Here is a 16,312-nt window from a genome sequence, read left to right as displayed (position 1 = left end):
GGGAATCTTTGAGGTAGCTACTATGTGAGCGCCAAGGGGCAGCGTCAGTCTACGCTTGGTGCTCGAGGTATACGAGTTTGAAAATTGAACTTGGGTAGTCTACACCCAGTCCGTACGGAACGTTACAAAATCCGAAAAAAAATTTGTGTTTTTCGAGTGTTTGCTGCAGTAGAGTATTCTGGTATGTATAATTTACTATTTTTAATATACTTTTGTGCATTGTGCAACACCGTGTAATTCTCTTTTTTTTTAATTTTATACAATAAAAATTTTATTTAATAATCAATTTTTGTTATTTATTTATATTATACTAATCAACAACATCCAAAAGAACTATTTTTACTTTAAAATATTTTTTCTTTATACCTCGGTCGAAAGTACGTACTTTCGTCCCTAATAGCAGGGACGAAAGTTTAACATTTACTCCCTGTGAAAAGTACACGCGCGCTCTCTATAACTTTAAACCTTAACGCCCTTTAATCTTAAAAATAGTCATCAATATTGTTCTGTCAATATGTCATCTGATGAATCCGTAGACGAGGAAGAAGTTATACGAAATTTCGATGCAGAAGCGCGATTGATAATAAATACAGATACGTTGCCAAAGAAGTCTGTTGATCGATACAATCTTGTTTACGACACGTATAAAAAATGGCAGATAGAACACAAAACTTCACTGTCAAACTGTGAAGAAAATAATTTGGTTGTGTATTTTAAGGACCTATCTAAAAAATTAAAGCCGTCAACTTTATGGAGTGTTTGGTCAATTTTGAAAAGCACATTAAATTCAAGAGACAATGTTAACATAGGTAATTTTCTTAACTTGAAAGCTTTAGTCAAAAATAACTCTAAAGGTTACAAACCGAAAGAGTCCTTGGTATTGACTTGACTCTTGGAATGTATTTGATGCCTGCCCCCCCGACCAGCAGCACTCGCTTCGCTCGTGCCGCAAATGTCGGGGGCAGGCATCAAAAACATGCTTATTAACATTTAAAGTTAAAAAAAGTAAAATTAATAACGTACTTTTGACCGGCTATGAAGAAAAATCGTATACACTACGCGGACCAAAAGTTGAAATCTCGGTCCTGCTCGTCATGATGCCCCGAGGCGAAGCCGAAAATTCAACTTTCGGCCCTTGTAGTATAATATACTATTTTTTGCGTTATTTCGATAAATCAAGCAAGTAACGTTATATCGCTATCGCAAAAAAACGGGTATTTTCATAGTTCAAAAAAAATATACTTTTTGGAATGGATCAAAAAACGAATTCAGCCATTTCAAAGAACAACTTTTTAGCTTTCAAACGCGACTTAAAAAATGTCGATATCTTTTTTTTCATAGAGTTATGCAATTTAAAAGAAAAAATAAATTTTTATGAAAATTTTTTGAGAATGGTTTACATTGTACATACATAAAATTAAACCCCTAGGAATTAATTTCTGTTTTATTATTCCAAGAATTCAATATACATTTTTATTTATAATCCAAAGATTTATAAATTGAAACATACATACAGAGAGAAAAAAGAGAGGTAAAAGAGAGGAAGACAGTCACTTTTGACTTATAATTTGTACAATAGAATGTTTAAGTTTCAATATTCTTTTTCGTAAATAATACAAAATTTCTTTTCCTAGAAACATTTTGTTTAAATTTTTGTAATTTTTTTTACATAAAAAGGATATTCAGTTATACTTTTAACATAAATGTATATGCAAACTTAAATTAAAACACTGAGAAAAAAAAGCTGTTGCTTCAATTAAAGTGCTTTACGGGGTGCCAAAAACATAAATAGTTTATTCAATTGTATTATTATTAGACCCAATATCTGGATTGAATCAAATGCAGAAGATTATCACTATTTTACATTTTTTTTAAACAAATAACTTTTGTTTAAAACATTTTTTTTTAAGAAATTTATTTTTTCTGAAGTATTTTTTATGTTTACTTAAAAGAAAGAAATACCACACAGTCCTCGCAGCGATGCAGCAGCCTCACCGTTCTTATTAAGGATAACCTCTAAATATTTTATACATGTAGAAGATATAGTTGTTTAACTTATTAATTTTTGTGTGATTTAATCTGTCGCAGATTGATAGGAAGTTACAGTCCAGCACCCGATGATAATGAACCGGAGCCACCCAAAGAACCACCTCCGCCTTCACCACCTGACGACGACAGAATATCTCTGAGTCCTTTAAGTTCGGGAGATGAAAAAATCGAGAAAGTGAGTTTATTATGTGAAATGTAGTATTCATTGTATATATGCTTATTTTAATCATATTTTCTTGTAGGGGTAATAGCGTAGACTGAACCTTCGAATCAACTATATCCGGCCACTGGCTACCCAGGACATTTGACTCGCTATCCCTCTAATGACGTTTATAATTGGCCGCGACCGACGCAGGATCCTTATCTTTATGGAACAACCTTACAGAGCCATTATCAACCTAATACGGCATCTTTGTCGGCAACAATTGGAAATCATCAAGGAACAAATTATATTATTCTTCTTTTCAATCTCGGTTACATGCTATGGCAAACTATAACATCACAAAAGATCCACAGGTAAGATTTATTATTACGTAGACGTATAAAACTGACCTTTGCATTTTGCCGTGATTTGTTTATTAGGAAACTGTTTAAAATATTTTTATTTAGGGACCTACCGTCAATGGAGTGTTGAGCAGAGTTGTAAATGAACTAAAGCAAATTCTAAAGAAGGATTTTAATAAGAAGATAATAGAAAATACAGCTTTCAAATTGTTCGAAGTTTGGTGGGACGAAAAGAAGAGGAAGAAAGCTTAGAAATCAGAAGACTAAGGTCAGTTAAATAATTTCTGTAAAATAAGTTTTTGTTAAAGTGAAAATTACGAAAGTGAGGAAATTCACTAGTGTATCTACGATTTTATTTGTTGAAATCTAGTAAAATCTGTTCACTTTTGTAATTTTCACCTTGTTTCAAGATACACAATCGACTCCCCAGTACTAAATTATTTTTACATTTAATTGTAAAAAATATATCTTTTTTTAAGACCAGTCATTTGACTGTCGCGGTAAAAATAGGTAGACGTAAAGTGTCGGTAAGTTTAGTGTTAATTATACATATTAAGAATTGTATATAATATTTACCATTTTGTTTTTACTTTCTCCTTTCTGTCGTATTCTACCTCTGGCTACCTCCGGATGCAATTTCATCCAGTCGAGTAGAATCTTCTTTTGTTATACTTATCCTAAAAAAACAAAAATTAACTCGATAAAAATGGATTCGATAATGGCCCCGTGGAAATTAAATTAAATTAAATTAAATTAAATTAAATTAAATTAAATTAAATTAAATTAAATTAAATTAAATTAAATTAAATTAAATTAAATTAAATTAAATTTTTGTTATCTTTTTGCCCGTGCCCAAGTATAACGGTGCTCTTAAGGTAATACTTACTTCGTTTCTCTCCTTTCTTTTTATCTTATCCCTATTACTTTAATATTTTCAAGCTTGTGCTTTCCAGTTTCTTTAAAGCTATATTTTGAAATATTATCCGTACACCTGTTATTCTGATTTTGTAAATCTTTATAGCTATAATATGTAAAGTGTTTTTTATCCAATTTATTTATTAATTTCTTCTAATTTTAATTAGTTATTTCATTGAGAAAAAAAGCTGTTGCTTCAATTAAAATGCTATCACGGGGTGCCAAAAACAAGTTTATTTAATTGTATTATTATTAAACTCAATATCTGGATTATTAAACCAATAATTAAATTAAATTAAATTAAATTAAATTAAATTAACAAATTAAATTATTACACAAATGCATTTATTAATGCACAAATTCTTTTGCACAAGTTCTAACGATCCGTTTGATTGAGGGTAGAAGGCAGTTGTGCGAAATTTACGGATTCTAAATATTTTGGCGATTCTTTTCATTAGATCGCTAATAAAGTTTCTTCCTTGGTCGGTTAATATTGCCTTAGGTGCTCCCAATACACAGATAAATCTGTCCATAAATGCTTCTGCTATTGTTTCTGAGGTTTGATTTGGTAAAGGTATTCCCATACAAAATTTAGTTAGTTGATCTTGAAATGTTAAAATATATTCATTGCCTCTTTTTGGTGGTGGGAAGAAGTCCTACTATATCCATGGCTACTTTATCAAAAGAAGATCCTGATGGGGTATCAGTGATTATCATGGGTTGTTTAGTTTTTACTCTGATTAACCTTTTCAATTGACATTGCAAATATTGTGTTGTATATATCTTTGAATATCGGATTTAAAATTTTCCCAGTAGTAATTGTGTTTTATTCTATTGTATGTTTTCGTAACGCCCCAGTGTCCTCCGGTAGGCGAACAATGCATTTCAGCAATTATGGTGGATCGGAGATCTTTAGGAGGATATTTTATTAATCCATTGCATATAATTAATTTGGTTGTTGAGTTGATAAAGGTCAGTTGTAAGAGATATTTGATATTACTCCACGGTACGTTATTAACAAAATCTGTTTTTGCGATACTGAGTGTTTCTAAATTTAAATTGTCGGCTGTGCTTCGTAAATCTTTTATTGCTGCAGTGATTTGTGTGAGAGTCATGGTCGGGCCTTCCCGTTGTCCTTCACTGATAGGCAAGGCTATATGATAGTGTTTTTTTGTATTTTATGGGCTTAGAGAGAGAGAGAGAGAGAGAGAGAGAGAGAGAGAGAGAGAGAGAGAGAGCTTTACCTAAAGAAAGAAGAGTTAAATTTGGGATCTCGTTTCGTTTGAAACGTTTTTGTGATTGTCACGTTCTGACTGTTATTGTGCGTCCGTTTTTTGGTCAATGTATTTAAACAATTTACCAGGGATTTGGACAAGTCGTGTGAAGGATATTATTATTATTAGCGTTATTCGGGACCGAAAAGATATCTGAGTTTATAAACTTTGTAACGAGGATCACTTTTATTTATCTGATGATAATGGGGATAATCGATGTCGAAATCGACAGGAATAGGTTTAAATGGAGGTGCGTTTTTTAATTGTTGCAATTGCTGGAGGAGGAGGAGAGGATCTCGATTAGAAATGACAGCTTGTTTAATCTGGAACTTAATTCTTTTAATTTGAGTTCGTCTACCTCCTTTTTTTATCATCTAACTCGAATCCTCGAAAATGAATTTTATAGCTTGCCACACTCTTCGTCAATGCTCAAAAGCCAATCCGCCACACTCTGCTCGCCACACTCTTCGTCAATGCTCAAAAGCCAATCCGCCACACTCTGCTCGCCACACTCTTTGTCAGCGCTCAGATCGGCAGCGTAAAGGCCAAATGTAAAATAGAATAATGTACTTATGCTACTTTTGCCTTTGTATCGCTCGCATTAATGTCACTTATTTCTATTGTCTTATTTTTTACGGTAGGCGGTAGTAAGGCGCCGATGTGGAGTAAGTAATTAAGTTTAAATTCGTGTATTTATAATTATGTCATTACAATAATAGTATATAAAGTAAACAATTAAAAGAAATAGATTTTGCTTAATTTTGTCTGAGAAATTCGTCTCTTCGATTTTACACCTATAAAGATAATTCGCTTGCCGATCGACAAATACCGCTCTGGTTCTTATCCTAAAGATAATTTTTATTGGAAAAATTTCTTACGAAATGTTCCCACGATAGGTTCTTACGAAAGAAAAGAATCGTGATGTCCACAGGACGTAACACTTATACACCCAAATATGTTATTACTCATCTCCATTCTCTCAATCCACACCTTTTATTCCAAACATCCCACACGTCCCAACATAGGTCAACAAAATCTTATCAATTCAGTTATATGTACGTCATGTTAAATAATTTACAAATTTGTAGAGAAAGTGCAAATGTTGTTAGATAGTGGGACAATACATCACGATATCTAGCTTATTAAATGTTACAACTTAACGGACAGCAGTGGAATTACTAGCTGATGAATCCCTAACTTAACACACAAAGCGACAGTGTAGTTTAAGGTGTCATAAGAGTTAATATACGTTAAATTGAAGATTTGGAGCGGTACTCATATATATATATATATATATATATATATATATATATATATAGAGAGAGAGAGAGAGAGAGAAGATCGATCTCATGTTTATCTTCAGATACTACGACTCGCTTTATTGGTTACGAATTAAATATCTGAAAATAAACCTGAGACTATCTGAGATAATAGCTGATTTAGTGTACACTCTCTGTACTTAAAGTGAAATAGGTATATGTTTGAAATTTGACGAAAACGAGAAGAGAAGTTTTAGTGTAGTCTTATGTGCAACAATAAAAAACAAACCTTAAGATCTGACTATGAATACCGGCTTTGGTGTGTTACTACGTAAGATTAGTTTACAAACTTTTATTTTGCAATCAATCTACTTCACAGATTCATAGTCGCTTTTTGTTGCATGTAAAACTAAGATAGATCTTTAGTGTAGTCTATTTAGCAAATAACGTATGATGTACATTTTTATTATGTACGATAAAGACGTTTCGCTAGGGACGTTACAAGTACTAAGTATTTGTAAAAAAAATACACGAGGCACTGGGTCACATGACCTTTGTCGAACCACTCAGCAAAGATCAACGTGGCTACTTCCTCTCGCGTCATGGGGCCCTCAACGAGTCCAGCACCACAACCAAGTTGAGAGTCGTCTTCAACGGTTCACTGAGAATGGACGGCAAGTCTCAACAGACATTTTGCAGTAGGACCGAACCTGCTCGGTCGGCCATCTCGGATGTCGTTATGAGGTGGAAACGATATCAACTCGTTATAGCTACGGACATCGAGAAAATGTATCTATAGCTGTTGGATCCCGAGAACCGCGACTCTGTGGACAGATTCAACGATTATGCTGAGTTGGATTCAGGGTCTTCCCGGTTGTTGGAAAACTTACGCTGGCAATCGAGTTACCTAGGTACAAAGAACACTGCCTAGTGCACGATGGCACCATGTAAGGGACAACAAGAATCCCGCCGGTTGTACTTCCCAAGAGCACACACCTGGTGGCCTACTCGAACACAATCACTGGTGGTATATGGTCCTCCATGGATGGCATCGGCGGCAGATCCGTGAACACAATGGAAGTCCTTCCTTCAAGTTTCTGGACCAACAACCTGAGACGAGATCCACTTCCTACGTCAACAAAGTGGAGTCTGACGAGCAGACAGCAGAGTTTACACGGCTCTCGTTACTACACCGAATATTGAGAGTTATAGTTTGGGCTCTCCGATAGTTAAAGACGCGGCACTACCGGTAACCATTCTCGATCGACGAGATTTGAGAAGCACAAAAGTAGTGGCTTCGCGTCAGCCAGAGATGGGCATACATTCTAGAGGTAAGATTGTTGTAGGAGGGCAAGGCCAACTGCATCCGCGGACAATTCAGCAAACTGACACCATTTCTCGAATGGCATCATGCGAGTTGGTTGGCTGAAGCACTTTCTTTTGGGCTTTGACGAGCGGCATCCAGCCATACTGCCTCCACAGTCCTACTTTACCACACGGTGCGTGGGCGCATACCATCGTTGAACGCTCTACAGTTGATGTTGAAACCGCCGAGACAGTAGTTCTGGGTCTCATGCGGCAGGATAATGATGACGCAACGCATCCGCAAATGCGTCACAAAAGAGTCACCTCGGGCGGCCCTTTTTTGGTGTAGATTACGCCAGATATGTCGCACTGCGCATGACTCCCGGACGATAACAAAGGAACCGCATAGGGTTTGCGGTATTTGTTTGCTTAGCCACAAGAGCTGTCTACCTGGAGGCTGTTTTGGACTATTATACCGCAGACGCATTCGTGGCAATATTCTGCAAGTTCGTGTCTCACCGAGGCTTGCAGAACAATGCGCAGCGATTGCGGTACAAACTTTGTCGGAGCTTATGCACCGCTTTGGAACGTGTTCCGAGTCGCCAGCGCAAAGACACGAAACATCGTGGACAAGGTCGCCTAAGAGGGAGATGAATGACGATTCAATCCCCCACAACACTTCGGCGACATTTGGGAAGCAGCCGGTAAATCACTGAAGCTTAACTTTCGGCGTATTATTGGCGAGGCAGCACTCACATATAGCTATGTTCCTTGACAAGGTAAGAGGCATGCTTTAACTACAGGCCACTGCAAGTGATTGCGGACGATCCGGAGAACTTGGAGGCACTCACACCAGGACATTCCTTTATTGGAGCCCTGTTGAAGGCACTGTCCGAACCATTGTCGAGCAAAGTACCCACTAACCGTCTGAACCGCTGGAAGCTCTTCCAACAGATGCGCGACTATTTCTGGTCACACGAATATCTGCAGGGGCTACAACCAAAGGCAAAGTGGTAGAAGAAAAGCCTCGACATTCAAAAGGGCCAACTATGCCTCATGCGGAACGAAATGATCCCGTCAAGCCGATGGCCACTTGCTCGCGTGGTTAAGATGCACTCCAATGAAGATGACTGCATCCGGGTAATCACCATCAAGACTACCTCAACTGACATGATATGACCGAATAGTCGTAAAATTGGTGCCGCTATCGACCGCACATTATGTCATTGGTTGAAGTTTGGTTGAATTTGTTTAGCCGAAACGATCATTTACTGTAAGTTTTAACACGATATCATGTACACGTTTGCCGTGAAAACGTGAGCTTGTGTTACCGCAGAGAGAAAAAAAGGTTCTAAAAATCTCGAGGTTCCCCGTGTACATGTATTTTCACGTAAATTTAACTTTGTAATGGTTTAACGCATTTTTATCTTTCGATATCTTCTTTCTATATTTGTAAAGGGTGTACAGAAGAATGGTGTACAGATTAAGGGCGTACATTTTCATGATGCGTGAGTAAGAAACTTTGATGCGTGAATAAGGCTCTGGCTTTCGTTTGCGCTTCACAAAACCGAATTTTGTACCCGTACTATCATATATATATTATTTTTTAACCCTAGGCACAGTAAAGTAGATACAGTATGTTCACTCAGGTCAAAACCCGTGAAATGGTTTGCACACTCAACAATATGACGGTCAATAAGATGGAGAAGGAGAAAGATCGTATGTCTGTTTTTCTCTGCGAGCGATGGAAAAGGACAGACATACGATTTCCTCAACATCATGGCGGACCACTTCACTTTAGATCAAAGACGCGACACGGAGTGGACTTACTGTATCTACTTATATTGTACCCTAGGTATACACAGTCTTAGTCTTATCTTGCCTATTATACACTGTGCGGTCTCGGAGATTTTATCAACATTTGTCATCGTAACTTCAGCAAAAATGGATTGTAGTTTATTAATTAATTAATTAATTTTTTTAATCGATAAAGAAATAGGCCCATAATGTATAAAAGTCGCTAGAATTAAAGAGTTTCGAGATATACGAGTAACAAAGAAAAGAATATATGGGACAAAAGTCCAGAAACGTGAAAATAGGAAGTTGGGCTGGGGTCTTAGAGACTGTGTATACCTTCGGGTTAACAAGCAGCACTGCGTTGCTGCATTCTCAATGCTGCATGTAGCAAGGAAGAAATCTAATTTATATTTTTATTTAAAAAATCATATATATATATATATATATATATATATACACACACAGTACACGGAAAAGATGGTTTTGCTGAAGTATATCTGAAAATTACTGGAAACAGTTCTGAAAATAATTTTGTTCGACCATCAAAATAATTATGTAGAAAACTTGAACTGATTGCTAAAATGTCAAATTTTTTTTACAACATTATTATCATATATCAGCGACTTACTATAATTAATTATTTTGATGATGCAACAAAATTATTAGATACTTTAGATACTTTAAATTATTAGATGCTAAATTTTTAGATACTTTAGCAAAACCGTTCTTTTCGTGTACATATTTTCGCAAATAAGTGTAATGAATTTTATATATTAGTTATTTGTTAATGGACTTGGTGTATCGATTAAAAAGACTTAAAAAAAAAACACAAAAGCAAAAAAACAAAAAAAACAAAAACAAAACAAAAAAAAAACAAAAAAAAAAAAACTCGATTACGCTAATCCATCATGTGCGGTTATATCTCATTGCGCATAACATCCTATAAAACATTATGATATCTCAAAGACGTCTGAAAAAATGTTATATATTTTATAAGACATTTTATAAAACTACCAAAGATGTCATTATGACGTCTTTAAGACGTCTTATGTTCCCAATTTATGTTTTTGAAACATCTCAGAGACTTTTAACTTTGGACCACTTTTAGGTATATTGTAAAATGAAAATTAATATAATAGGAAAATGCGTTAACAAAAAGAAAAATAAAAAAAAAAGTTAACGTTGCTTATAATAATTATAATATTAATCTAAAAAAATGCCACTTTATTATAAGAGTAGACTCTACATATAACTGATATAATTAAATTGTGCCAAACCGTAATTTATATATCTTATAGTTCTTATATACTTATATACCGTTTATCATATTTTACGTACGAGAAACGGCATCCCGTCAGATGCCATCTAACGCCATGTTATGTACAAATTGTCACGTCATATGTATTTTAGTCGATAATGTAAATATTTGTGTATGTTCCAAAAATAGTCTCATAAAAGACAACTTTTAGACGTCTTTCTAACAAAGTCTTAAAGGCGTCTTTCTAAGATGTCATAAAAACGTCACTCTAATAAAGTTTTTTTAAGACAATTATTTTTCTAAGATGTCTTATAGACGTTTTTTTTGGTAATGTCTTAAAGACATCTTTTTTAAGGGCGTCATTAAGATATGCGTGTTGTCAGGGACGATATATTGAGATTTGCAACTCTTCGCGCGCTTCGTCGTGGCTATGGAAATCTGTCGAAGTCAGCATTGAAAGCGGCGTTGATCTAAAAGTAAAATTGTAGACACCTTGTACATATTCTGTATATAATGCATTTATAATGCAAGAGTATAATTATACACAAATGTTTGTTTCAGTATCATATATATCTTTCGTCTACTTTTCAATCTTGAGTCGCTCGTATTCGGGTCTCAACTCGCAGTAAATTCGTCAACATTTTTGGATATCTCACAACATTCGCACTTCGTCTATATTAGGTACTTTCCATCAGTTAACGACACAAGTTGACACAAGCATCACTCCGTCTTTGTTGCTCACTAGATGTTGAAAAGAGACAGAATGACGCTTGTGTCGACTTGAGTTGCTAAATGAAAAGCACACATTATTAGTTGTAGTTATATGTCTTATGTTATATTATATAAAATTAATACATTACTTATAAGACGCTCTTCAATAAGAACTATTGAAAACCGGTGATTTTAATCTAAATAGACGTGACGTATTTTGACGCCTGTTTATCCTGTAACTCCAATTAATCCTATTTTCACCATCAACGCTTACGTCACCTACATATATAAATATTTGTATATGTTCCAAATATCATTTCCTTACATTTGTGTGTGTAAAATAACAATTGAATATTTTGTAATCTTTAATATCAACATTTCTGTAGCACAATTTTTCTAAAATAAATTGTTTATCTTTTGGTTACTGTAGATAGGTACTTCTTTGATGATAATATGTGTTATATAAAAGGGTTATGAGCTAAAATATAGCTTAACGTGGAAGGATCGAAAAACTTTACACTCAGCGATGGATAGAATTTTTAAACACAGAATTTAGTTTAAAATGAGGCAACGTGTCGAGACGGCAATGATGATACTGTGTACTCAAAGTACGATGAAAACGGAAACTGCTTCAGATTGGAAATGTCTCGAAGTACATAGAGTACGGTTTTTATAGGAAATTAAGAAAGCGGGTTTAATCTTTAGGATGATTTGATTGGTGGAGTTTTCTTCCGATTGTGGCTTAGATTTCGGTTTTCCGCTTATCTCTTGGCGAGTTATCAAAAAATCCTTGCGTATGAAGCAATTCATAATTAGTGGTTATCCATTGGCGAGTTCGGAGAGCTTACTGCTCTGGTGGCAGTAATCGTTGAAGGTTTCACTCTTTCGCCCTTCACGTGCTTTGAATTGTTTTCTAAGTTTGAATTTTCCGGGCCGTTGGTCGAAGATGGATGCCCTAGCCGTTAACAGTTCCTCTGTGCTCATCTCGAAATGTCTCACTTTCGAGTGATAAAGCAGCTGAAAGCGTTTCCTTTTAATTCAGAACCAATCAAAATCCTGTTGGCATGTCATCCAACTCGTATGTATTTTTTAACAATAACAACAACTGTGTTCTCCATCGTATAAAATCATTCATGGAGAAAGTACTGCGCAGGAAGGGTGACAAGGTTTACGTGAAATGGTTGACATTTGATGAATCGCACAACTCTTGGATACACAAGGGCAATGTGATTTAATTCTTACTTAAATACAAATTCTTACAAAGTGTGAGATGATATTTGTTTAGAAATTCTATCAGCCGGACATCGGCTGTTAGAAATTTGTTTGTAAATTCTGTCAGTAAAAATGAAGAGGACACCGCGATGGTTAAATCGTCCTCGTCGCTCATCATGGTATGGAGAGTACTTGCAGTTAATTTTTTTTAACAGATTTCGTTTAACGAAATAAATTTTTGTTAAGATTTCTAGAAAGGATCAAATCTGATATACCGATAAGCATTACACCATATAGCTTGGTGCAAGTTGTAAGTAAGCTCTTCTTAAATACTAGTTTAAACATTTTGGTTTTAAAGTGTACACTTTAAGGGTGGGGAAAATAATCTTGATGTGCTTCCTAGGCTGGATTTCAAGAGTCTTGTCGGCACTTGGCAAATTAAATTTACGCATAGAATCTATATTGACGCACTGACTAATATTGACGTTGATTAATTAATTAATACTGACATTAATACTGACATTCAATTAATTAATACTACCTAAATTGAGCTTTGAGCAAATGCAGGTGTGTTGGTTAGCTCAAGTAGAGGACTAAACTAGATAAGAACTATATATTAAGTTAATGACAGTAGGTTAATATGGTGGATTTTGTCGTAGGATGTGTCAGGTTTCCATTTCACGGATTTTGGTTGATTAGCTGTTTCTCACCCGGGATGTAGATTTGAGTTTTGGTAAAATTCAATGGTAATAAGCTTCTACGTGTGAGCATCACCGCTTATTGTACAATTTTGGTTTTCGCCTATCTATGGCGAGCTAGATATAGATATCGATTTTTACGGCTGCTCATTGGTGAGTCTTGTTGGTAAAGCTCTCATCTTTCTTATTTTTAGGGGGTGCAAGCTATCGCTTCTTCCAGTAACTCATCCGTTTTTTTATTATTGTCAATTTCTCTTTTATAAGAGACGGCGACAGTCCTTGGTTTTTGGTCTATCTCGCGACCTTGTTTTGTTAACAGACTATGTAAGTGTATGATGAGCGTATGTCTTATTCTTAGATCGATTTTATTTTCGCTCTTGTTTTATTTGAGCTTATAAATTTCATTTATATTTATAAGATCGCATCGTTATAGGGATCGTTATAGGGAGCGTCGACAGTACGCTATCTCCTATTTTTAATATGTTATATAAAACACAAAAAAATACTTTACCTTTTTTAAAACAAAATTATTCTTTAATTTTTTTTTAAATGTAACCCGTAATTATCCCAATAATATATGGATTTATTCTCATCCATAGTTTGGTATAATAGATATCTGCTTGATTTTTCTATGTTAATATGTATTATGAAAGGTAATAGGGGTACTCGCCTATTTGCATTTTGCCGGTTATGACGGGTGTCATATTTCCTGTCGATATGACAGGTATAGGACAAAAAACACTCCTATTGCGCCAGAAGTTAAATTTTACATGTTTGCAATATATGTAGAAAATAGTCACGGCAACAATAACGGGTCCCAATTAACTCGCATAGTATAACCATTGTAAATCTGAAATAATACTACCACTTTGTTTTTTTCGAGGTAACAACATAATACATATATACTATACTATGCGTGTACTTGGCGCATTTTTTTATCTTTTTTTGAAAAAGAAGATATCTGCAAGATTTTTCTGTTCATCAAATCTGTAACAATAAGAATCCTCTTATAACTTGATTTCTCAATAAGTAAAACACTTTAGTAACTTACGTCTCGACATATTCGTACTTGACGTATGAAAAATAACCGTTAAGAATAATTGAGCCTATTAAAAGTAGACTCAATACAGCGACATAGAAATATCTGAAATTTATAATATATTTATTCAAGTATACTCGATACTTCAACTATAATTGTTGGTTAATTAACATACCTAGTTGAGAAAATAAACAACGCTATATTGATTACATAGAATTGCATATCATTAGACAGATACCAACTCATGCATTGTATGCAATAAACATTTTATAAAAGTTTTATGCGTCTTCAAGTATAATTTCAAATTAATCGTAATCAAACGTGTTCGTACCATTGCATCCCATCCAAAGAAATTATGTATGTACAAAAGATTTCTCCACCAATATTTCGCACAAGTTTCGTGCGACCTTTCGTACATGTAAAATTGTGATGTTTTTTCGTTCCAAATCGATTTTGATAGCTCTATTAGTAACACCGTCATGTAAGCCGGTGTCAGCCTTAAAAAGAAAAATGTTATTACAGACGCGTATAAAAAAAAAGTTAGTATTTAGCTTATCTTGAAATCAATATTCAATAGGGGGGGGCGCGCGCAGTTTGCGGCCGCCGTGCGGGCGCTTCGGATGGCAGGTCGGGGGCATGGTGCTCCCTTTCATGAGTAAGGTAAGTTTTGTGTATTTCCGCGTCTATTTGATAAGTGCTTTAAATTTTGATGCTTTCGCTTTTCTTTTATCTAATTTTCGATAAAAGCTTTCAAACGATTGGCGTGGACGCGTAATGTCTTTCGTTTGATCTTATAATTGTATTATTTACGTCGCTGTGTTTCTCGACACTTATGTATGGTCCAATCCATTGGGACTTGAGTTTTTTCGACCGTCCGCGTCGTACTGTCTCGTCATGTAATAGTACCTCGTCGCGTATCTTTGTTAGTCTTTTTGTCGAATTGCCATTTCTTAAATGGGGTTGGTTACTTCCAAGGCAGATGTTCTAAACTCAACATGCGGAAAGGAGTATTAAATAACCAGATCAGTGGCTTATGGTCGGTGATTATTTTAAATTTAACGCCGTATAGGTAGGGACGAAAATGTTTTACCGCCCATACGATTGCTAGTAGCTCCTTTTCGGTCGTGTATAATTTTGTTCCGCCTTGCATAACACTCTGCTGGCGTAAGCGATCGGTCGGTCCTGACCTACTGGCCCCTGTGAAAGGACGGCTCCAAAATCTGATGCGTTTGTCGTCACCAGGAATTCCTTATCGAAATCCGGATAATTCAGCACGGGTGCCGTCGTTAACCTTTCTTTTAGCAGGTCAAACGCATTTTGCTGTTCTACTGACCAACTAAACTTTTCGCCCTTCTTCGCGAGCCTTGTCAAGGGTTTAGCTATTTTCGAGAAGTTTTCTATAAACTTGCGGTAGTATCCGGCGAGGCCGATGAAAGACTGAATATCTTTCACGTTTCTCGGGATCGGAAATTCTCTTACCGCTTGTAATTTGGACGGGTCCGGCGATATCCCTCCTTCGGAAATTACGTGCCCTAGATAGACGACTTCTTTTCGCAGAAACGCGCATTTATTTGGCTGTAGCTTGAGATTAAATTTCCGGAGTCTGATTAACACCGCGATTAATCGGTTGAGGTGCTCCTTCAGCGATGCTCCGTAGATCAAACCGTTGTCGATGTATAAAAAGCAATTCATGCCTAATAGTCCGGCTAGTACTGCGTACATCAGCCGTTGGAATGCTGCTGGTGCGTTTTTTAAACCGAACGGCATTCTCGGTTAAACTCGAAATGTCCGTTCGGGGTAGAGAATGCTGTTTTACTCTTATGGTCTTCGTGCATCGGGATTTGATGATCGAAAAAAAAGAAAGTGGTAGTACACCTCGAAAGAACCCAAGTAACAAGTGGTAGACGTAATCTTTGTATCTCAAAAAATCTCGAAAAAATCTAAGCAGTAGTATCTTTATTTCCAAAAAATTATAACCCAATAGTGATACAACATCACAAAATTATGTTACCTTATCAAAGAAGAGTCGCGCTTCAAGTGATCTATTACAATTACAAAAAAGAAATAATATCTCTTTAAATTACAGCGCCAATTACAGAGAGAATATATATATTGCCTCAAAAAATAATTGTTGCACCACTTTGAAAAATCTTTACATTGTGTCAATTAGAAAAAGAATATATGATAACAATTTCATCTTCGTGCATCGGGATTTGATGATATCCCGATGCTAGATCTAACACCGTAAAATATTTCGCGCTGCCTAGTTGGTCGAGTATGTCGGTGATGTT

The 16,312-nt window shown here is 35.5% G+C and overlaps 2 protein-coding genes across 4 annotated transcripts in view; one reads left to right on the top strand and one right to left on the bottom strand.

The window, feature by feature from the left end:
- The window catches only part of LOC143897825 (uncharacterized), a 187,040-nt gene that overhangs the window by 32,352 nt on the left and 138,376 nt on the right, over positions 1 to 16,312 (bottom strand). The window lies entirely within an intron of this gene.
- Positions 1 to 16,312, top strand: part of LOC143897684 (uncharacterized) — a 28,474-nt gene that overhangs the window by 3,990 nt on the left and 8,172 nt on the right. The window contains exons 2-4 of one of the 3 annotated variants that reach the window (XR_013256975.1): positions 2,089 to 2,224; positions 2,292 to 2,565; positions 2,659 to 3,383. Coding sequence is in view for 1 of the 3 variants with exons in the window: in XM_077406501.1 (XP_077262627.1) it covers positions 2,089 to 2,224; positions 2,292 to 2,297 (142 nt within the window). In the remaining 2 variants the exon portion in view is untranslated. Of the gene's footprint in view, positions 1 to 2,088; positions 2,225 to 2,291; positions 2,566 to 2,658; positions 3,384 to 16,312 lie in introns of those variants that run through there. The other 2 variants (XM_077406501.1, XR_013256976.1) reach the window with 2 other exon arrangements.

Source organism: Temnothorax americanus, unplaced genomic scaffold, assembly GCF_048541705.1.
Source record: "Temnothorax americanus isolate GAGA-0224 unplaced genomic scaffold, ASM4854170v1 Scaffold21, whole genome shotgun sequence".
NCBI lineage: Eukaryota > Metazoa > Arthropoda > Insecta > Hymenoptera > Formicidae > Temnothorax > Temnothorax americanus.
This window is presented reverse-complemented; position numbering and strand designations above follow the sequence as displayed.